Source organism: Astyanax mexicanus, chromosome 7 (assembly GCF_023375975.1).
Source record: "Astyanax mexicanus isolate ESR-SI-001 chromosome 7, AstMex3_surface, whole genome shotgun sequence".
Lineage (NCBI taxonomy): Eukaryota > Metazoa > Chordata > Actinopteri > Characiformes > Acestrorhamphidae > Astyanax > Astyanax mexicanus.
Genome location: NC_064414.1, coordinates 15,126,573 through 15,150,000, shown reverse-complemented (window position 1 = coordinate 15,150,000; position 23,428 = coordinate 15,126,573). Strand labels below are relative to the sequence as shown.

Sequence of the window (23,428 nt, the reverse complement as noted above, 5' to 3'; positions counted from 1 at the left end):
CAGGGTTTGAGTTTTTATACGGTGTGTGAGGCTTTTAGTGTGTGTGTGTGTGTGTGTGTGTTGCAGGGTTTGAGTTTTATAAGGTGTGTGAGGCTTTTAGTGTGTGTGTGTGTGTGTGTTGCAGGGTTTGAGTTTTTATACGGTGTGTGAGGCTTTTAGTGTGTGTGTGTGTGTGTGTTGCAGGGTTAGAGTTTTTATACGGTGTGTGAGGCTTTTAGTGTGTGTGTGTGTGTGTGTGTGTGTTGCAGGATTTGAGTTTTTATACGGTGTGTGAGGCTTTTAGTGTGTGTGTGTGTGTGTGTGTTGCAGGGTTAGAGTTTTTATATGGTGTGTGAGGCTTTTAGAGTGTGTGTGTGTGTGTGTGTTGCAGGATTTGAGTTTTTATACGGTGTGTGAGGCTTTTAGTGTGTGTGTGTGTGTGTGTGTGTGTGTTGCAGGGTTAGAGTTTTTATACGGTGTGTGAGGCTTTTAGTGTGTGTGTGTGTGTGTGTGTGTGTGTGTTGCAGGGTTAGAGTTTTTATACGGTGTGTGAGGCTTTTAGAGTGTGTGTGTGTGTGTGTGTTGCAGGGTTTGAGTTTTTATACGGTGTGTGAGGCTTTTAGAGTGTGTGTGTGTGTGTGTGTGTTGCAGGGTTTGAGTTTTTATACGGTGTGTGAGGCTTTTAGTGTGTGTGTGTGTGTGTGTGTGTGTGTTGCAGGATTTGAGTTTTTATACGGTGTGTGAGGCTTTCTAGAGTGTGTGTGTGTGTGTGTGTTGCAGGGTTTGAGTTTTATACGGTGTGTGAGGCTTTTAGTGTGTGTGTGTGTGTGTGTTGCAGGGTTTGAGTTTTTATACGGTGTGTGAGGCTTTTAGAGTGTGTGTGTGTGTGTGTGTGTGTTGCAGGGTTTGAGTTTTTATACGGTGTGTGAGGCTTTTAGAGTGTGTGTGTGTGTGTGTGTGTGTGTTGCAGGGTTTGATTTTTTATACGGTGTGTGAGGCTTTTAGTGTGTGTGTGTGTGTTGCAGGGTTTGAGTTTTTATACGGTGTGTGAGGCTTTTAGTGTGTGTGTGTGTGTGTGTGTTGCAGGGTTTGAGTTTTATAAGGTGTGTGAGGCTTTTATTGTGTGTGTGTGTGTGTGTTGCAGGGTTTGAGTTTTTATACGGTGTGTGAGGCTTTTAGTGTGTGTGTGTGTGTGTGTTGCAGGGTTTGAGTTTTTATACGGTGTGTGAGGCTTTTAGTGTGTGTGTGTGTTGCAGGGTTTGAGTTTTTATACGGTGTGTGAGGCTTTTAGAGTGTGTGTGTGTGTGTGTGTGTTGCAGGGTTTGAGTTTTTATACGGTGTGTGAGGCTTTTAGAGTGTGTGTGTGTGTTGCAGGGTTTGAGTTTTTATACGGTGTGTGAGGCTTTTAGTGTGTGTGTGTGTGTGTGTGTTGCAGGGTTTGAGTTTTTATACGGTGTGTGAGGCTTTTAGTGTGTGTGTGTGTTGCAGGGTTTGAGTTTTTATACGGTGTGTGAGGCTTTTATTGTGTGTGTGTGTGTGTCTGTGTGTGTTGCAGGGTTTGAGTTTTATAAGGTGTGTGTGAGGCTTTTAGAGTGTGTGTGTGTTGCAGGGTTTGAGTTTTTGTACGGTGTGTGAGGCTTTTTGACTGTGTGTGTGTGTGTGTGTGTGTTAGGACCTGCATTGCAGCTCAAATATGTTTATACCCAACTTTTTCCACGGGAGCTCAGGCAGCTCATGTGACTTTAATGGTCTTTTTTGAATTGTTTGGAAGATGCTGCGGACATACAACACATGGTGGAACAATGTGCAGCTGGTTAGCGGTCATTCCAGACCAATACAAGGATTTGTGAGCCTGATCTTTGGTGCACTGCATGCCTTTATGTGCTACATGAAGTTGTTCCAGAACCTTTGGTCTCATTGCTTTCGGAACAATAGTGCGATCTCCTGTCATGATTACATTACCACAGACTTTTATGGAGTTCCTGATTGGCCAATACACCTGAATTGCTGGATCAAGTTGCTTTTTTCGGTTTTGGCCATCCTCTGTGATGTGCTGCCATCAGCTTTCTGGAGACTTCATCTGCTAATGTTGCTTTCTCCAGCTGTTCACCTAATGCCTCAGTAGCCTCAATTGCATAGAATACCTTGTCCTCTGCACACACTTGTTCATCCACTCCTTCAGTTTTGTCAAATGTTTGAGTCAGGGTATCCGCTAAGCATTTCTTTGCCAGGGGTGTACTTGATGCAAAGACCATAGTGCTGTAATTACAGCATCATTCTTTGTAGTTTCGCTGGTGCTTTTCCTAGTTGTGTTTAGACTTAGTTAGAGCCTGTGAGGCATATGCCACTGGCCATCCTTCCTGAAGCAAACATGCACCAAGACCATACTTAGACGCATCTGCCTGTAGGATAATCTGTTTGTGAAGGTCAAAGAATCTCAGATTTGGAGCCCCAGCTAGAGCATTTTTTTAGAATGTCTAGTGCAGTATCATATTCCTGAGCCCAAATCCACTCCATGGACTCCATGTGATGGCTGCTTTATATGGTACATACTGTGCCAGGTATTTAGTCATATCTCACAAACTGGTAGCAATCGGTTAAGTATGATTTAAACCATGATAAGGCACTTCCAGTTACACCGACCATGTTCTGTAATCTTTCTAAAAGGATAGTATGATCTATTGTATCAAAGGCTGCGCTCAGATCGAGAAGTACCAGTAGGGAAGCACAGCCTTGGTCGGCGGCTGTAAGTAGATCGTTTGTTATTTTAACTAAAGCTGTCTGAGTGCTATGATGAGGCCTAAATCCAGATTGAAATTTTTCATAGCTCTGGTTTCTTTGCAGGTAAAAGCAAAGTTGTTTGGCCACAGCTTTTTCTAAAATCTTAGAAATAAACGTTAAGTTTGAAATAGGTCTATAGTTAGACAGGACAGTAGGATCAAGATGTGGTTTCTTGATCAGAGGTTTAATTACAGCTGTTTTAAAGGCTTTGGGTACATGGCCCAGGGTGAGCGATGAGTTTACTATCATTAACAGAGATTTAATTATATCTGGTAGTACCTGTCTTAGTAATTTTGTGGGAACTGCATCAAGTGTGCAGGTTGTGCTGTTTGAAGAGGAGATAATTTTCTCTGGTTCTAGCTGTGGAAGTGGGTTAAAGACTTCCAAAGTAACTTCGGTAACAGGGTTTTGTTCTAGATCAGCCAGACCAGATGACAGAGAGGATGTAATATTTATCTGTTTAATTTTATCCCGAATGTTTTCAATTTTACTATTGAAGAAGTCCATAAAAGCGTTGCTGGTGTGAATGGCTGGAATCTGAGGTTCAGTACCTGCCTGGTTTTTAGTTAATTTGGAAATAACACTAAAGAGAACTCTAGGATTATTTTTATTTATCTCGATCTGTGAGGCCAGATATGCTGAGCGGGCTTTATTAAGTTCTTTTCTATATTTAACAAGACTGTCTTTCCACGCAGAGTGAAACACTTCCAGTTTAGTTGATCGATATTTACGCTCTAAATTTCGTACTAACTGCTTTAAGGTACGAGTTTGATCATTGTACCACGGTGCAAGCTTTTTCTGTCTCACTATTTTGTGTTTAAGGGGTGCTACAACATCTAAAGTGGAGCGAAAGGTCTTTTCTAACCCTTCAGTTAGTTTGTCTAGTTCTACTGGTTCTACAGTAGAATACATTAGATTTGATAAATCGGGAAGCTTATTGGTAAATTATTGGGCTGTAAAAGGCGTTATTGAACGTTTCATAGAGTAGCTAGGGCTATCTATGCTAACACCCAGGGTCAAAACTAAATCCAGAGTATGATTACAGTAATGAGTAGGTCCTGTTATATTTTGAGTAATACCAACTGAGTCTAAAATTATTGTGAATGCCTTTTTTAATGGATCATCCAACTTTTCGAAATGAATGTTGAAGTCTCCAACTATAATCACTTTATCATTACTTACTGCTAAGTCTCTGACAAAATCACTAAATTCTTTAAAAAATTCTAAATAGGGCCCTGGTGGTCTGTAGATATTAATTAAGGAAAATGCATTCTTTTTTGTAACTGGATTAATTATACTGGTGTAAAGAAGCTCAAAAGAAGTAAAATTATCATAGTGCTTCTGATTGCTAACTAAGGTACTTCGGAAAAGTATGCAGACCCCACCTCCTTGTAGCCTGCAGGGGTGGCTTCATTTAATGCTACGTATTCATTTGGCCTAATCCAGATTTCTGTCAGACACAGAACATCAATGTTCTGATCAGTTATCATTTCATTTACTAGAACTGCTTTTGAATTTAGAGATCTGATATTAAGTAAACCAATCTTTAGGTTTGAAGTGTTAGTACTACAGTCTGGATATGATTGTTTAATATAGGATAAGTTTTTTAGATTTACTGTTTTAGTTTTTCAATGTTTTTGTTTGACTCGGGGGGGGTCAGATACAGTCTGAATTCATTGGTATCTTGGTAACGTCTCTTTGCAGCTCACAGACGGTTGGTTAAGCCTCTCTGTCTGCGGCCTGGTCCCGGCTCTGGATTGTCAGCAGCTTCTAACACTACTCTGCCGACTAGCTAAAAGACTATGAGCTATGCTGCATGAAAGTAAGGCAGCACCCTCCCGCGTGGGGTGGACACCATCCCTACCTAAAAGACCAGGCTTGCCCTCGAACTGTAGCCAGCTATCTATAAAGCCCACATGATTTTCTGCACACCACTTGGACATCCTGCGGTTCAGCGAAGAAAGCCTGCTGTAAGCTTCATCACCACGCCTCATTGGGAGATTACCTCCTCGGACAGCGTCTGGACCTGTTTAATCACCTCTTTAATATTAGCCTTAGTTACTTCAGACTGCCGCAGACTAATATCATTGGCCCCTACATGAATTACTACCCTCGAATATCTCCTATTCCCTAACAGCCTGAGGTTGCCACTAATGTCCGGTGCTCTGGCTCCCAGTAAACAATTAACTGTTGCTGCTGGTGCCCCTAAAGGTGTAGCTAATTTCACGTGTCGGACGATAGAGTCTTTGATCACCAGAGTACCTTTAACAGGCTCCTCAGCGGGTGCTTCACTGAGCGGGGCTGTTTGACACGTGAGCTGGGGGAGCGTGGTGTTCAGGTGGGCTGGCTGTGGTCTTTGCGTTAGCATTAGCCTTAGCCTTTCGACTATGCCACCGAGACGTTACCCATTCACCCCGCTGTGAGGGCTCTAAGGCCGGAGTCGAGGAGGATACTAACTCTCCCTGAGACACCCGGTGCTGCTAACAGTGAATCCTGCTGTCTATCCCTTATTAAACCCCGGATGTGCTGCTCTAACTTATTCACCTTATCCACCAAGGTGCTAACTATCTCACAAATACCACTATTTTTACCAGTATCGGTGGACAAGGGATCTAAGCTAAACATGGCACACTCTGAACAGGAGTAAACCTGAGCAGAAGCCATGGAGAAAAAAGCACTCACCTTGTTTCAGTTGAAATTAGAAACTTACACAAACAAACTGCAGCAGCAAACAGCTAATCCAGCAAACCTGAGGAAAGAGTCTGTAAAAGTAGACTGAGAGTGGATTAATAGGTGTGTAGAGCAAAGAGGAAGCAGACTAAAAGTGGATTAGTAAGTGTGAAGAGAGTGAAAGAGAAGAAAACAGAGAAAAGTGTAGAAGCTGAAGGTTAGAGCAAGCTTTCAGCAGCACACCAGCAGACCAGAGTAGCGCAGAGCAGAGAGCAGAGCAATAATAATAATAATGATGATGACGTGCAGTAAATACCATTCACATTTAAAAAAATACTGGCCCATGGTCTATTTGTATTGAAAAGGGAATTCAATTTATTATTTTTTATTTTAATATTTTAACTTTTAACATTGCTTAATCATTTGAGAATATTCATTTAACTTAATGGTATCAAGCAGCACTTTGAATTTATTTACTGTTTCAGTTTGTATATTGGCAATTTTTTTGGATAAATAAACAACACGCTGTGGAAGAAATTGGTTCTGCATTTTGTTCCCATACTGTACCGAAAATGTACCGAACCGTGATTTTTGCATACCGTTACACCCCTAGTAGTGACATAAGCTGCAGCAAGATGACTATGTAGGTTTTTGGCGCTGGTCTGTGGGTTACCTATGACTGAGTTTTGTTTTGAGGCTTCCATGTTGTCACTCTTTAGAGAAGGTGCAAAGAGAAGAAAAATTTGTAATTGGCTTATTAACTCTTTCTCATAATTCGATTCACCTGTGTATGTATGTCAGGGGGCAATGACCTTACCAAACTAATTTTGTGTTCCAATAATTAGTGCTAAATTTATTTAAAGCAATAAAACAACAAAAGTGCTCAAATTTATGCACCTGCCTAATTTTGTTTAAAGAAACACAGTTGCATGAGGTGTGCTTTTGCTTTTGCATACCTCAGGCGACTCTGTTTGTGGCGTGCTTGCAGAAATGGCTTCTATCGCATCACTCTCCCATACAGCTTCTCCTTGTGCAAAGTGCGCTGTATTGTTGACCGATGCACAGTGACACCATCTGCAGCAAGATGATGCTACAGCTCTTTGGAGGTGGTCTGTGGATTGTCCTTGACTGTTCTCACCATTCTTCTTCTCTGCCTTTCTGATATTTTTCTTGGCCTGTCACTTCTGGGCTTAACAAGAACTGTCCCTGTGCTCTTCCACTTCCTTACTATGTTCCTCACAGTGGAAACTGACAGGTTAAATTTCTGAGACAACTTTTTGTATCCTTCCCCTGAACAACTATGTTGAACAATCTTTGTTTTTAGATCATTTGAGAGTTGTTTTGATGAGCCCATGATGCCACTCTTCAGAGGAGATTCAAATAGGAGAACAACTTGCAATTGGCCACCTTAAATACCTTTTCTCATGATTGGATACACCTGGCTATGAAGTTTAAAGCTCAATGAGGTTACCAAACCAATGTTGTGCTTCAGTAAGTCAGTAAAAAGTAGTTAGGAGTATTTAAATCAATAAAATGATAAGGCCCATACTTTTGCACCGTTTATTGTTAGTACAATAAACCTCATTTCAATCCTGAAATATTACTGTGTCCATCAGTTATTAGATATATCAAACTGAAATGGCTGTCTGGTAAACATGCGGGCACTAGAGATTACTCTCGTGCTGTCCTTTATTTTTTGTGTGTAAATAACACTTTATATTTATATTTCAATCTGAACACAGCAATATATAAAGCTAAATAAAAACTCTTGTTAGACAGTGCTAGTTTAGTTGTATATAATGAAAGAAAGACGGGTATTGCAGAAATAACTAAATAACTCCTAGTACTTACCGTGTTTTAGAAATAATGATCATTATTAGGAGAACATGTTAAATACAGCTTAATTGTAAAATCTGCGAAGATAACCAAGTTTAAATCTGAATACCTGATATTGTCAGGTGCAGGAACAGGGAGAGGACGCAGAGGCGGACGCAAGTGCGAGTTACATTTATTAACATACATAAAAGAAAAACAAGAAACAGATCAGAGAAAACACGGGGATCACGAAACCTGACTGACGTCAACAACGCACAATCACGGACGAAGGTAACCAGTAGAGGGGGACTATTTATACCAACGGACACAGACTAGAAACAGGAAACACCTGGGAAGAGAGGGCGGAGCTACAAAACAGGTAGGCCACAGGGGAGGAGACACAGGATAAACACAAGGAGAGTAAATAAACAAACGAAATACATGAAAACGTGACAGAAGCCACTCCTTAATGCGCAGCTCCTGAGGCGCATAAAACCAAACCCCGGGAGCCGGCAGAAGAGAGAGGCCTGAAAAAAAAAAAACGGACGGGACCGGGGACAGCGCAAGAGACTGGACTAATGACAGGACAAAAGACTTGACAGGAGATTTGACATGGGAACCGGGACCAATACATTAACAGGAATAGATATAAACACGGTGACTGGAATGGGCACAATAACATGACTTGACAGGGGTACAGGAATACTAACAGTAACAGGAACTAACACTGGAATGCACATAGGAACAACAAACAACATGGAGGGAAGGCTAGAACTGGCAAAAGTTTTAGCAGTTTGTGGGGCCATCCTAGGCAATGTCCTGGGTAGTTCAAATGGTCTGTGAAACAGTCCATGAGCGCGCGCAGCGCACGCACCCGCCGATGCGGAAAAAACCGAGCCGCCGGATTTCGCCGGGCCGAGAGCCGCTGAGCTGCCGTGAACGGCCGGGGCGAGAGCCGCTGAGCTGCCGGGGCGAGAGCCGCTAAGCCGCCGGGGTCCGCCGGGGCGAGAGCCGCTGAGCTGCCGGGGCGAGAGCCGCTGAGCTGCCGGGGTCCGCCGGGGCGAGAGCCGCTGAGCTGCCGGGGCGAGAGCCGCTGAGCTGCCGGAGTCCGCCGGGGCGAGAGCCGCTGAGCTGCCGGAGTCCGCCGGGGCGAGAGCCGCTGAGCTGCCGGAGTCCGCCGGGGCGAGAGCCGCTGAGCTGCCGGAGTCCGCCGGGGCGAGAGCCGCTGAGCTGCCGGGGTCCGCCGGGGCGAGAGCCGCTGAGCTGCCGGGGTCCGCCGGGGCGAGAGCCGCTGAGCTGCCGGGGTCCGCCGGGGCGAGAGCCGCTGAGCTGCCGGAGTCCGCCGGGGCGAGAGCCGCTGAGCTGCCGGGGTCCGCCGGGGCGAGAGCCGCTGGTACAGGGCCGGCCGGTGCAGGTAGAGCCGGAACGTGCGGTCCTCTTCGCCTCCTCCGGCCACGGTTGGTAGAGGCTTCTAAAGAGGGGCACCCCACCTGCAAGCTGGAGGAGAGAGGGATCCGCCGGATCGCTAACCTGGAACCCAGGAAAGAGTTATTCGCTGCATCCATATTTTGTTCCGTGATTCTGTCAGGTGCAGGAACAGGGAGAGGACGCAGAGGCGGACGCAAGTGCGAGTTACATTTATTAACATACATAAAAGAAAAACAAGAAACAGATCAGAGAAAACACGGGGATCACGAAACCTGACTGACGTCAACAACGCACAATCACGGACGAAGGTAACCAGTAGAGGGGGACTATTTATACCAACGGACACAGACTAGAAACAGGAAACACCTGGGAAGAGAGGGCGGAGCTACAAAACAGGTAGGCCACAGGGGAGGAGACACAGGATAAACACAAGGAGAGTAAATAAACAAACGAAATACATGAAAACGTGACAGATATTTACACCTGCCGAATGATACTTCCCCTCTGATCTCAACACCCTTTGTGATGAAGAGCACCAAGGGCATAGGAGCAGGTTTGATATTGGGGGACACATTTGCTAATATGAACCAAAGCCCACCCTATAGTTTCCTAGAAAAACATTTGCTTATTGTTATTATTAATTATGTATTGTATTTTGTAAATTTACATTTTCTCCAACCTGACTAGCATTGTGTCCTGCACTTTTAATTGTTTCTACTGAAAGCACTTCTTATGATGGTGTCCTTTTATGAAAAAGAATGTAACTTTACGTTTCATAGGGATTTTTGTCAGAAGTTAATATAAACGTTAGACGTCAGAACATGTGGTCTTACTGTAAACTACAAATCAACAGAAGTCAGATTAGATCATTGTTTCTTAACCCTGTTCTTACCTATTCTATTGCATTCTCCCACTGTTCTGCATATTGTAGAGCTTTCTCTGCTTTAAATGCACATAATAAAGTAAGTGGTGGTATGATGTGTCTAATACACTGCTGGACAAACATAATGATTGATTTATGATCCATAGGGGCCTAAAGGATTTTAACAGGTAAACTCAGTAAAGGACTGTTTATTAGCTAATCAGTTGGATCTGGTGGAAAACACAATTTTAAGGGCAGTGATCAGGGTTAAGAAACTGCTCCAACATTACCCAGTGTTGTACTAAATTCTGTCTATCCTTTACATCCAGCTTCTAACTGACTAGTTATCTAAATGAATGGAAATTAAATAGTTATTAGCTAGTCAGGTACAGGGTAAGCTGAACATTATATAGTTTTGTTTTTCTTAAACTAAGCTTATTCCAAAGTTAAACTAACTGACTGTCACAGGCTGTATTTTATTAAGCGCAGAGTTGGTATGTTTTGATTAGTGCATTTTTAACCAGCTATCAGAAACATAGCAGTTTACATGGTTAGCCTACCGTTACCTTTCTTTTAGAAAAATGAAGAGCATAGCACAATCTCAAATAAAAATTTGCCTGGAGATGAAAGTGACACTGAAGGTATGCCGAGCCACTGTAAAAAAAAATTAATAAATTTAAAAAAAAAAAAAAAAACAGCCAACTTCGAGATTAAAATTATATTATTAAATAGGAAAAAAAGGCTACCTGGGTGGCCAGTTTAAGAAGCTAATGATTTGTTACAGGGATTCTGTGATTATCAGTTATTTACATTTTTAACTTGCTCTAGTGCTCTATTGTTACAGTTAAATTATATAGTGTCCAGATTTTGCTGTGGAGGCGTAGCTACCGGTACAGCCTAGCCTTTGGCCCCCCCTGCCACCAGACGTTTCCAGTCGGGAGAGCGCACGGTGCTCAGTACATTTTCTTATACTTTTGCTGCAAAAGGTGGCTTTTTTAATTAATGCAAAGGTACAGAGTCATCATCAAACAAGCTTGCATGCCCTGTTTATTTGCTTGTTTTCATTATAAACAAGAAACATTTAGTACATAGCAAACTCGAAATGTTTGAGTGTTTTTTTAATTAGTCAAAGTAGCTCAGGTTTACACCTCCAAACTAGCAAGACTCCGGGTATGCATTAATGCACTAACATAAATTAGCCTTTTTTGATGTCATTAACAAAAAGGTTCACATATTGTATCCATTTGCATTATGGGGTTTTTATGATTGTTCTCAGTGAAGAAATGAATGATTATATGTTTTTTGTGTTCTTATTTTAGGCACATTATCTTAGACAGTACTCTTGGAAGATGATTAGATCAAATTTTTTGACAAATTTCTGTGTGCGTGTGTGTGTGCGCATTTAGGTGTGGCTGCCAACTGTGCATCAGCTGTAGCCCAGATGGCAGCAGCTTCCTGTGTACAGGAGGAGAAAGAAGAGAGAGATCTTGCTGAGGTTGGAGATGCCATTACACAAGGTAGACACACACATACACACATAAGAGCGCACTAAACAGAAGCCATGTAAAGTGGACAAATTGACCTCTAAACATGAAATGCTGTATTATTTCTAGGATGTTTTGCCAAGGCTGTAATGTTATTGAGTTGTATATACTTTCACTTTAGGAGGGTTTGGACATTGTCTCTAGCTTAGATTCTTACAAACATGGTTGGACTAATTGTAATGTGGTCTTTATGCTCCTGTGGCCCATCAGTGTGACTTCTGGTGAATTTCTGGATGCATAATATAAGGCTGCATCTTATCAGAAGTTTTATAAGAGGCAAATAAAAAATATTTTATCCAGTGTAGTGCAGTCAGTGCAGATAAACACAGTGATATTTGAGAAGTGAAATGAAGTTTATAGTAAAGTGACAATAATTATTTAAGCAAAACTAGGCAGGTGCATACATTTGGGCATCCATGTCATTTTATTGATCTTATTATCTTCTCTGAAGAGTGGCAAAATGAGAGCCTCAAAACACAACTCTCAAATTATCTGAAAACAAAGAATGTTCAGCATCATTGTTTAGGGGAAGGATATAAAAAAATCTCAGAGATGTCAGCTGTCAGTTTCCACTGTGAGGAACATAGTGAGGAAATGGAAGACCACAGGCACAGGTCTAGTTAAGAGCTGAAGTGGCAGACCAAGAAAAATCTCAGATAATCTGAGGAGAAGGATGGTAAGAACAGTCATAGTCAACCCAAAGACCAGCAACAAAGACCTACATCATCAAGTCAAGTAGTCTTATTGTCAATACTGGCTGGTAAAGTGAATGAGTGCGTAAAGTACTTAAAGTTCACAGTTTTTGGGGAATTAAAGTGTGTATGACAGTGCAAGTATATCAGTTGTGCAGGTATTGGGTGTGTAGTACAGGTCCATTTTGAAAAGATTCAAGATACAATGAGTTTATTGTCATGTGCACAGTAAGAAACAAGTTTTCTCGTACAATGAAATTCTTTCTTTGCTCCTCGCCAAGTATGCCTCATAAAGATGAAAGTAGAAAATATACAATAAGATAGAAATAAACTAACTAAATATAAATATTAAATTGGTGTTAAATTTACATCCAGAATGGAAATATATACATGAAAAACAGTAATGTGTTATGGATATTATTTACAAGTAAGTACGTTATCTACAGCAGTGGAATATAATAAAAATGCAAAAAGTTCAGTAGTGCCATTATAAAATTGCAGTAAAGTGAGCATGTGCCTCTGAGAAATGTCCTTGACATGTAAACGTGTAGAGAGTAAGGAGAATGGTTATTTTTTAAGAGTCTGGTATCAGTGGGGAAAAAGGAGTTCTTTAGCCTGGTGGTTTTGCATTCCACACTTCTGTACCTCCGGCCTGAAGGTAGAAGAGTGAACAGTCCATGCTGGGGGTGGGTAGAGTCTTTGAGGATGGAGGCAGCTCTCCTGAGGACTCTCTGGTGGTAGATGTTCTGCAGAGATGGCAGTGGAGTCCTGATGATCTTCTCCACAGTCTTTACCACTCTCTGCAGGCATGTGCGGTCCGTCACAGTAGTGTTGCCGTACCACACGTTGATACAGTTGGTGAAGAGGCTCTCAATGACACAGCTGTAGAAGTTGCAGAGTATCTTGGGAGACATCCTGAACTTCCTCAGCCTCCTCAGGAAGTACAGCCGCTGTTGAGCCTTTTTAACCAGCTGTGTGGTGTTCAATGTCGACGTGAAGTCCTCACTGATGTGGATGCCCAGGTATTTAAAACTGTTCACCCTCTCCACTTCAAGCTTCTAACAAACAGCATTCTGATGTAGGTGTTCTTCTTGTCCAGGTGTGTGAGGGCTGAGTGGAGAACAGTGGAGATGGCATCATCGCTCGAGCGATTTGACCGATATGCAAACTGGTAGGGGTCCAGGGAGGGGGGGGAGCGAGGACTTGATGTGGTGCACGACTAGTCGTTCGAAGCACTTCATGAGGATGGGGGTGAGTGCAACTGGACGATAGTCATTGAGACAGGATGGCGATGCCTTCTTTGGGACAGGGATGATGGTGGTGGCTTTGAAGCATGTGGGAACCACAGCCTGACTCAGAGAGGTGTTAGAGATGTCAGTATAAACCTCTGCGAGTTCCCAGGCACAGTCTCTCAGCACACGACCAGGAATGTTGTCAGGCCCAGGAGCTTTACGAGCATTGATCCTGCTGAATGCTCTCCTCACACTGTCTGGGGACAGCGTCAGTACCTGGTCACCAGGAGGAGGAATGGACTTCTGGGCGGGTGTGTTGTTGAGTGGCTCGAACCTTGCGAAGAATCCATTCAGGTCATTCAACAGAGAGATGTTGCTGTCGCAGGTTTGTGGATAGGGTTTATAGCCTGTGATATACTCATAGTCTAAATGGAAACAGGGGTCCAGGAGCACATAGTGGATTTTTTTTCGCCACCTGTTTTTCTTTGAAGTGTCTATTTTAAGATTCTGACAGGTAACAGGACAAAAAATGTCCTGTGGGCTTATTTTTAACCCTTTACCACATCTATCCCAAATCCGAACCTGAAAAAAATATGAAGAAATTGGCATAGCTCCTTAAGTTAAAACATATACAGACAAATGAGCACACTTTTCCATACAATTCTGGGCCAAGGAATTTAACAGAATGGTTATTTTTAAGTTTTTTTTACACATTTTGACTCAATTCTGGGACAAAAATATAAAAAAATAGCAGAAAATGTTAATTTGCCTGTATGTTTTAACATTATAACATATTCCTGCACACTAAATAAAAATATCCTGAGATATTTCTTAATCCTTAAAGTGTCTACTCGGCTAGAGGAGTGAGGGCAGTGGTATGGGTTGATATGAGATCCTATTGCCTAACTTCAACAAATGTCCAAGTAAGTTGAAAAAGGCTCAGACCATAGTTATCGGTGCTTAACTGTAGCTGTCATCACATATCCAACACTATGAAACATTTGAATGGAGCGCTAGAATTGTGGTGTGTTCAATATACAGGTATTTTGTTAAGGGTTCAGGCTTCAGAGATCCACGCCCTGCAGTCAAACCAGGAGGAGACAGACACCTGTGTTGTCCTGTACCTCCACCAAGCTGTAAAGTGAGGGTACAAGTCCAGTGTGACGATGACCCCGAACACCGACATGTTACTGAACCTCCTTTACCATGTCAGCAGTGTCAACCTTACCGTGTTTCTTGACCACGGAACTGGCTTGCATAGTAAACTAGTGAATGTCTCTGAGCTAGCTTAACCTCTGGGATCTACATACTGCATACTACATCTTCTGGGATACGATGCTGCACCAGTGCTCTCAAGGGCAAAGGCAAAGTAGCTCCCTTGAAGAAGCTGCAGCTTTGTACATTGTGGCAGGACAACAATGAGCTCCAACAGGAGATAATGTTATGTATGTCCATGGTCAACTGACCTCCATTGATGCTGTGAGAACAAAGATGCTGCAAAAGATGGTTGGTGTTAACAGAGCCCTGGATGCAAGTTTTAAAGTAGACAGAGTAAACTACAGGGTTGCCTGTTAAAAAAGGACAGATCAGCCAAAATCTGTAAGGCCAATCCCTTACGATCAGGGCACGGGTTGGGAGAAGACAATGGAAGAGGGGGTGTTGGAGCCGATCTGGTCAGTTTGCCCCATCTTCCCTCCTTCTCTTGTTGACATTTTTGCAGGAGCAGAAGAGACAGAATTGATTGGAGAGGGGACTGATGATCAGGAGGAAGGGACAGAGATTGAAAAGATAGACTTTGATGATCTCTTCAATGGTGATAATGAGGATTAAAATTATTAGTACCACACTATACTAGTACCTTGTTTTTAGTCCATTGTTAGATTTTATCAATTAGTTCTGCAGCTAATTAATTTTTTCATCCTGGTACCTGTCAGGATATAACAGTAGACCTTTCATAATGTGAATATAATGTATAATGTAAAAACATACAGGCAAATTAACATTTTCTTTTAAATTTTTGTCCCAGAATTAAGTCAAAATGTGTCAAAAACTTAAAAATAACCATTCTGTGGAATTCCTTGGCCCAGAATTGGATGGAAAAGTGTGCTCATTTGTCTGTATAGGGCTTTAACTGAAGGAGCTATGCCAATTTCTTCATATTTCTTTTAGGTTCGGATTTGGGATAGGTGAAGTAAAGGGTTAAAAATAAGCCAACAGGACATTTTTGTCCTGTTACCTGTCAGAATCTCAAAGTAGACACTTTAAGGATTAAGAAAAATCTCAGGATGTTTTTATTTAGTGTGCAGAAATTTTGTATAGTGTGAAAACATACAGGCAAATTATCATTTTCTGCTAATTTTTTTATATTTTTGTCCCAGAATTAAGTCAAAATGTGTCAAAAACTTAAAAATAATCATTCTGTGGAATTCCTTGGCCCAGAATTGTATGGAAAAGTGTGTTCATTTGTCTGGAAAAAATCCACTATGTGCTCGTGGACCCCTGTTTCCATCTAGGCTATGAGTTTCCTACCACAGGTTCCGTGTGTCTCTGCTGTCATTGAAGCATTGGGATATCTTCTTGGCTCTTAGCTTTCCTGATCCTGCGGGACAGGTTGGCCCTAGCTGTCCTCAGGCTTGCCTGGTCTCCTGTTGTGAAGGCTGCATTTCTAGCCTTCAGGAGCTTGTGGACCTCTCCTGTCAGCCATAGCTTCTGATTAACCCAAAAAGGGATGGTCTTGAGGTCGGTTACATCATCAATACAATTGGTGATGTAGGCAGAGACAGTTTCTGTGTACATATTCCAGTCTGTTGTGCTGAAACAGTCCTGAAGTGCCTCTGATGAACCCTCACTTGTACCTCCTTAAGAACTGTTTTGGTGACTTTACCAGTGGTCTGTAAGCTGGCATTAGCTTGGTTGGAAAGTCGATGTGTTTAAAAAGTCCAGAAAACACACTCTTTATGGTTGAAATCTCTTGCCAGAATGAGAAAAGCTTCTGGGTGTGCTGTCTGCTGTTCACTGACATTTAGTGCCTCACTCCTCGTGCTGTTGTTGGAGCTCAGAGGGAGATACACAGCAGCGATCAGCACTGCAAAGAAATAATCACTTGATAATCATTAGTTCCACTATCGATGAGCAATGTTTTCAGAACACAACAGCATTATGACACCAAGCATCGCTGATGTAAACATAGAGCCTGCCGCCGTGGGTCTTACCTTTCAGCTAGCGCTCAGTCCGCCCAATACCATGTTAGCCGTTCCAGCTGAACGGCGTGGTCTGGGACGCTGTTGTTGAGCCAGGATTCCTTGAAAACATAAATTCAACAGTCTTTTACGGTCTTCTGAGTTGACTGAAGTACGCGAATGTAGTCCAGTTTATTGCCCATAGAGCACACGTTGGCTAGAATCATGGTGGGGATAGCTGGCTCATGTGGGCTAGCCGCTAGCCTCGCTCAGATACCTCCGCGATTACCCCTCATCTACCTCCTCTCACGCTGCCTGTGGAGCTTCCATTGTGGGCGAGATGCAGCGGTGGGGGGCGATAGGGGTGCTGGTGTCTGGATCAAGCCACAGACTCACAGCTCTTCTCGGAGTTCGCGATTAAACTTCAAAAGTGAGTTTCTGCCGGCTTCAAGCAGAAACTCATAGCTGTAGGTGCGTTTCAGGACGTGAACGCATGACAAAGATTGATAAAAACACTGCGACTTACAGGACAAAAAAAATACGAAAATGCTGTTTCCTCGGGAAAGAGAGAAGCCGCTGCGTGTGCACGTGCCGCCATCTCCATCATCTTTCTGCAGATGGAGTCACTGTGCATGGTTCAGCTATTTAGCACACTTTACACAAGGAGAGTCTGTATGGGAGAGAAATGCAGAAGAAGCCTTTTCTGAGCACACGCCACAAACAGAGTCGCTTGAGTTACGATAAAGCTAAAACACATTTGGACAAGCCAGCTTCATTTTGGAATAAGGTGCTGCGGACTGATGAATCTAAAATTAAGTTATTTGGGGGCGGTATGCATGGCAGAAAAGAACAAAGCATTCCAAGAGAATCACTTGCTCCCCACGGTAAAATTTGGTGGTGGTTCCATCATGCTGTGTGGCTGTGTGGTCAGTACAGGTACTGGGTCACATGGATTCCAGTCAATATCAATAGATACTTAAGAACAATCTTCAAAAATATGAGTATGCTCTAAATGTTGATGTAAATTTCCTGTTGGGGTGCCTGAATTTATGCACTGCCTATTTTAGTTTAAAGCATTATTTCAAACTTTTTGTATATCCTATAAACTTCCTTTCATCTCTCAAATATCACTGTCCTCATCTGCTATATGATATATTGGTAACACTTTATTTTAAGGAACACAAATTAGGCGCTTATTAATGTCTTATTTTTTGCTTAATAAAGCCATAATTAGACATTTATAAATTATTTATTCACTACTTATTAGGCTTTATTCTGTGTAAGGGTTATTGGTGCTTAATTAGTGGTCTGTTATGTGGAAATGATTAATAATGGCTGTATTAGTTCTTATAGTTCAGAATAAACGGCTTGTATTTTTGGGAATAATTTGATATATCTTAATTCTATATATTTAGGAATAATTTAGAATATTTGGAAATAATTTGATATATTTGGAACAATTTAGTATATTTAGGAAATATTTGGTATATTTGTTTACTTTCTGGTTCTTTGTAACTAATATCCCTTACGAAACAATAATATATGGCAATATATTGGAAATATAGTGCAATATATTAAATAATACGTTTTCATATATATGGGAAAAAGTACATATATTTTTTAATATATGACAATTTGTGCATGGACCATTTATGCCTTAATATGGGTAAATATAAAAACATATCACAATAAAGACAATTTTTTTTAGACCAAATGCTTTTTTTGTATTTATTAGTGTCTTTCTTAGTAAAGCATTTCACAAAAGAGACAAAAGAGTACCATGATTTAAAATACATCCTGAATGTGCCAATAAAGGTCCACAGTTACAAACCCTAGAAACAAAATACATTTACATCATCTACAATTACTTAATTAAAGCGGTCATATTCATGTTTGCATATTAAAATTTTGAATGTAGCAAAGATTGACAAGTTATTACCGGTACATTTAGTTTTTTTGCCCAAATGCTACATACATTACACAGACCTAGGCCCAAAATTTACATTTAGGTGTATTACACTTATACAGTCTATTAATTTTACTTTGTGTTTTTATCATTAATTTTGTGTATAAGGACATACACATGTTGTTATATTATATTACATTATATTATATTAGATTATATTTTTATTATATTACTAATAATGTATTACATTTTTTAAATCATTTTAAATAATTACAAGAAAAAAAGCATTAGCTATTGTCAGTGTGAGTGAATCACCACATACAACAGTTCCTGCTGAAAATACCCTCCCTTTCCTTAAATCTTAATTGTTACATTTTCAGTTTGAAGGGTGAGCAAAAATTTACCCTTGATTTTCAGACAAGCCAAATTTGGCAGGATAACCGCCAACCTGGCAACTCTGTGGAAAAGAGATCTGTGATTGGACTTCAAGAGCAGAAGATTTAGACAAACAAGTATCAGCAGATATAGCGCGATAGGGCGGGACTATGCTTTGGATGATGTTCGGAGAAAAGACGCTAAAATTAGCTCTCAGTTTGAATGAACTGAATGAAATGTACAGGCTATGGTTCGCCCTCGTTTCTGGGACGGAGGGACCGGACAAAAATGCAGTGAGCACTGTGTCAACCAGCTGGATAACTGACTCTGACCCAAAGAAACCTCCTCGCAGTCCTTCTACAGTTATCAGGCAAGGTGAGTCCATAATTCAAACAGTAGCTCATCATAACACAGTTTAAAGAATCCACATGCTGATAATAAGGCTTTTTTTTTTTTTTTTTTTTTTTTTTTTTTTTTTTTTTAGCAATTTAACAATTATAGTGAGGTGTACCTTCTTGATGAACTGCTTAGTCTACACAATTTAAGTTATGAGTTATAACTAGCTACCTTAGCTTTAGTTTAACTAGCTAACCTAGTTACCAGCTAACCTAGCTTTAATTTAACTAGCTAGCCTAACTTTAATTTAACTAGCTAACCTAGCTTTAATTTAACTAGCTAACCTAGCTTTAATTTAATTTGCTAACCTAGCTTTAATTTAACTAACTAACCTAGTTTTAATTTAACTAGCTAACCTAGCTTTAATTTAATTTGCTAACCTAGCTTTAATTTAACTAAGTTAGCTAGCCTAGCTTTAATTTAACTAGCTAGCCTAGCTTTAATTTATCTAACTAACCTAGTTTTAATTTAACTAGCTAGCCTAGCTTTAATTTAATTTGCTAACCTAGCTTTAATTTAACTAGCTAGCCTAGCTTTAATTTAACTAGCTAGCCTAGCTTTAATTTAACTAACTAACCTAGTTTTAATTTAACTAGCTAGCCTAGCTTTAATTTAACGAGCTAGCCTAGCTTTAATTTAACTAGCTAACCTACCTTTAATTTAACTAGCTAACCTAGCTTTAATTTAACTAACTAACCTAGCTTTAATTTAACTAGCTAGCCTAGCTTTAATTTAACTAACTAACCTAGTTTTAATTTAACTAGCTAGCCTAGCTTTAATTTAACTAGCTAGCCTAGCTTTAATTTAATTTGCTAACCTAGCTTTAATTTAACTAGCTAGCCTAGCTTTAATTTAACTAGCTAGCCTAGCTTTAATTTAACTAGCTAGCCTAGCTTTAATTTAACTAGCTAGCCTAGCTTTAATTTAACGAGCTAGCCTAGCTTTAATTTAACTAGCTAACCTACCTTTAATTTAACTAGCTAGCCTAGCTTTAATTTAACTAACTAACCTAGTTTTAATTTAACTAGCTAGCCTAGCTTTAATTTAACGAGCTAGCCTAGCTATAATTTAACTAGCTAACCTACCTTTAATTTAACTAGCTAACCTAGCTTTAATTTAACTAACTAACCTAGCTTTAATTTAACTAGCTAGCCTAGCTTTAATTTAACTAACTAACCTAGTTTTAATTTAACTAGCTAGCCTAGCTTTAATTTAATTTGCTAACCTAGCTTTAATTTAACTAGCTAGCCTAGCTTTAATTTAACTAGCTAGCCTAGCTTTAATTTAACTAGCTAGCCTAGCTTTAATTTAACTAGCTAGCCTAGCTTTAATTTAACGAGCTAGCCTAGCTTTAATTTAACTAGCTAACCTACCTTTAATTTAACTAGCTAACCTAGCTTTAATTTAACTAGCTAGCCTAGCTTTAATTTAACTAGCTAACCTACCTTTAATTTAACTAGCTAACCTAGCTTTAATTAAACTTTAAACTAGCTAGCATAGCTTCAAGTTAACTAGCTACCTTTGCTTTAAGTTATAATGTATAACTAGCTAACCTAACTTTAATTTAACTAGCTAGTTTAGCTTTAAGTTAACCTAGCTTTAAGTTATAATTTATAGCTAGCTAACCGAGCATTCATTTATAAGTTATAATTAGCTAGCCTATCTTTAATTTATGTTATAACTAGCTAAACTAGCCTTAATTTTGGATTTATTACTAGCTAACCTAGCTTTAATTTATAAGTTATAACTCGCTAACTTAGCTTTAAGTTAACTAGTTAGCTAGCTAAATTAGCTTTGAGATGTTTTAATTAGCTAATCTAGCTATATCACCTTATTCCATGAAATAGCTATGCTAATTTATTTTGTATTAAGGATTTAGCTGTATATTATTAAACTTTCACAGTTTACCTTTAAATTAAGCGTGTTACGAGTGGGTTCCGAATACTGAAACTTGTTTTTAATCTAAGAGTATTCTGACCCACTTGTAACTAAGTATAATTGTGTTGCTGGTGATCATTGTTTGTTTATTTCTCATTTTCTTTCTTTTTTATAAGATGAAACTGGGGAAGGAAGGCACCATCACTGTCTCAGCCCATTGTTGGAAGACTACAAAAGCACAAGCTACAGCCAGTGGGACGGCACCAGTGCTACTGATGGAACTCTTTAATGTTGATGTTTTTCTGAACTTTAAGCATACCTTTATCTGTTTTTGTATTATACATATAGTAGTATATGGTAGTATATATTATTGAATTTATAGTAAAGTGTATTGTTAAATATACAATAAAATAAATTGTGATATGTGTGGTAATAGATGGTATGTGTATTATTGATAGTAATATTAAAATATATTCTTGAATGCATAGTGAAGTGTATTGTTCAAAATATAAAGTACAATATATAGTACATTGCAACATATGTGGTAATAAATGGTACATAATAATTGATAAGTCATGTTTATATGTTGCCATTGCTGTTATAGTTGCCATTTTAGCTATATTGGTATCTGCACATTCGGCTAGTCAATCAGTCAATCTACATTTTAAATTTAACAGTTGAGAGTCTTAAACCAACAGAAAATAAAACTGCTTGAATTCAATAGAGAATAATTGTGCTAAAATGTGTTTTCTGTTATTTCATTAGGACAACTGCATTTTTGACATTCAACTTCTGTAAATGGGAAGTCAAACACAGTTCTTTTTAGTGTCTAATTAGTGATGAACAGAACCTCACTTTAGAATATGGTACACTTCTTGGTCTATTAGTGACTTATTAAACACTGATTAACTCAGTAAACTCCAGCACAGCCATAACCTTACCAAACTCACATAGATCAAATTGAGGCCAATTATACACAATAACATGTAGATTTAGCTAATAGTTAATGCTTAATAATCTGCTTAACAGGGTGCTAACATAACTGTTTATAGTGCACTATGAGAACTAATACAGCCATTTTTAATCATTTCCACATAACAGACCACTAATTAAGCACCAATAACACTTACACAAAATAAAGCCTAATAAGTAGTGAATAAATCATTTATAAATGTCTAAAGCAAATAATAAGACATTAATAAGTGCCTAATTTGTGTTCCTTAAAATAAAGTGTTACCGATATATTTAACTGAAATTGGTGATCTAAACAACCAATGATTTATTAAGGAAAATCTTGGAAATTATCAGGGGTGACCAAACTTTTTCATACCACTAATACATACAACATCTACCTGTTTAGTGTTTTATGAGTTTGACTAGATGCAGCTAAATTTTATTTTAAAATAGATGTGCAAAGAAAAATTATTGCATTTATCAATGGTTGAATTTTTAATGCTGCACTTTTTAAATTTACTTATACATAAAGTAGTAAATATAATCTGTATAAAGTGTGGTTTTTATGATACTAGCATTAATGAGGCAGTTCTATGTGTTTGTTATAGTTAAACAACGGATGGAACAAAAGCTGGAGCAGATGGGTCGTTGTCAGGGAGTGAGGCTGCATACAGCTCATGTGCTCTGCATGGATGCTATCCTTAATGTGGGTTTGGAGATGGGCAGCCATAATCATGACTGCTGGCCACATGTCTTCAGGTATGAGTTCACAAGTTTCATCCGTAATGGGTTTAGCTTCTCTTTAGATTAAGCTTCTTATGTAAAGGACAAGCCTTGATTACACTTACATCACATTATGAACTTCTCACATGACCATGCGTTATTTAAAATCACAGAAAAAAAAATTGATAATGTACTACTACGCACAGAGCCAGAAATAGTTCTGGGCTTCGTGCGCTCTAAGTCTGATGCACTTACTTTTTAAAAGATGTGATCTGAACTCGGAATTCAGGATCTTTTCTAATCATAAGTGGCATTAAATTATTTTTTAATTACAATAAAATAGTTCAGCGCAACACAGCGTCCATTATCACGTCAGGCTGAGGTAGAGGGGGGATAAAAGCAGCAAAAGCCTTGTAAAAGCCTTGTTTAGTATGTAATAACTAACCAAAGACATACTCACATAAATGGCTCAATTGAAGTGAAGCTCCAGTGAAGTGGACGTGCCAATAGTGTTGCCAACTCCTCAGTAAGGAAAGTAGCTATTGGCTGTTGCTAGAAGTCGCTAAATGACGTAATCACCTAATTTGCGTAATACATGTTTTTGAAGCTGTAAAAAAATACTGTTTTGGGAGAGAAAAAAGGAAGTAAAAAACACCATAAATATGTTAGAAATGTTACAAATTAACTTTGAACAAATGAAAGACTTCTGTTGCCTTTTAAAAAGGCAGTCACTTCTCAAAATAACTTCATGACTTTAATGCTTTGTATAAATAATTTTTACGTAAATTACATAAATCATTTTTTTTGCTGTGTTGTTACATGTTAGCATAATAGTAGCAGGATCTGCTATTCTACTTTTGTTTTGTTTTTTTTGCTTTCTTAAGTTTTCTTTAATTTCAAACCTATTATAGACAAATTGTTCCATGATAAGCTAGCTAACTAGATGTTCAGCTTTTCATAAAGAGGCAGACACTGTGGATGTGGTGAATGAGGTGAGGGACTGTGTGAGTTAAA

The 23,428-nt window shown here is 39.5% G+C and overlaps 1 protein-coding gene and 2 long non-coding RNA genes across 5 annotated transcripts in view; 2 read left to right on the top strand and 1 right to left on the bottom strand.

Moving 5' to 3' along the window:
• Positions 1-23,428, top strand: part of arfgef3 (ARFGEF family member 3) — a 150,691-nt gene that overhangs the window by 108,180 nt on the left and 19,083 nt on the right. For 2 of the 3 annotated variants that reach the window (XM_049481296.1, XM_049481295.1), the window contains 2 exons: positions 10,942-11,052; positions 22,300-22,450. In XM_049481296.1, coding sequence (XP_049337253.1) covers positions 10,942-11,052; positions 22,300-22,450 — 262 coding nt within the window. The remainder of the gene's footprint in view (positions 1-10,941; positions 11,053-22,299; positions 22,451-23,428) is intronic. The other variant, XM_049481297.1, reaches the window with a different exon arrangement.
• On the top strand, positions 18,409-21,170 carry LOC125802932 (uncharacterized). The gene is made up of 2 exons (XR_007439970.1): positions 18,409-18,838; positions 20,914-21,170. It is a non-coding gene; the product is annotated as an uncharacterized LOC125802932 (long non-coding RNA).
• On the bottom strand, positions 19,105-19,803 carry LOC125802936 (uncharacterized). The gene is made up of 3 exons (XR_007439974.1): positions 19,677-19,803; positions 19,513-19,604; positions 19,105-19,147 (listed from the first exon to the last, which is right to left on the bottom strand). It is a non-coding gene; the product is annotated as an uncharacterized LOC125802936 (long non-coding RNA).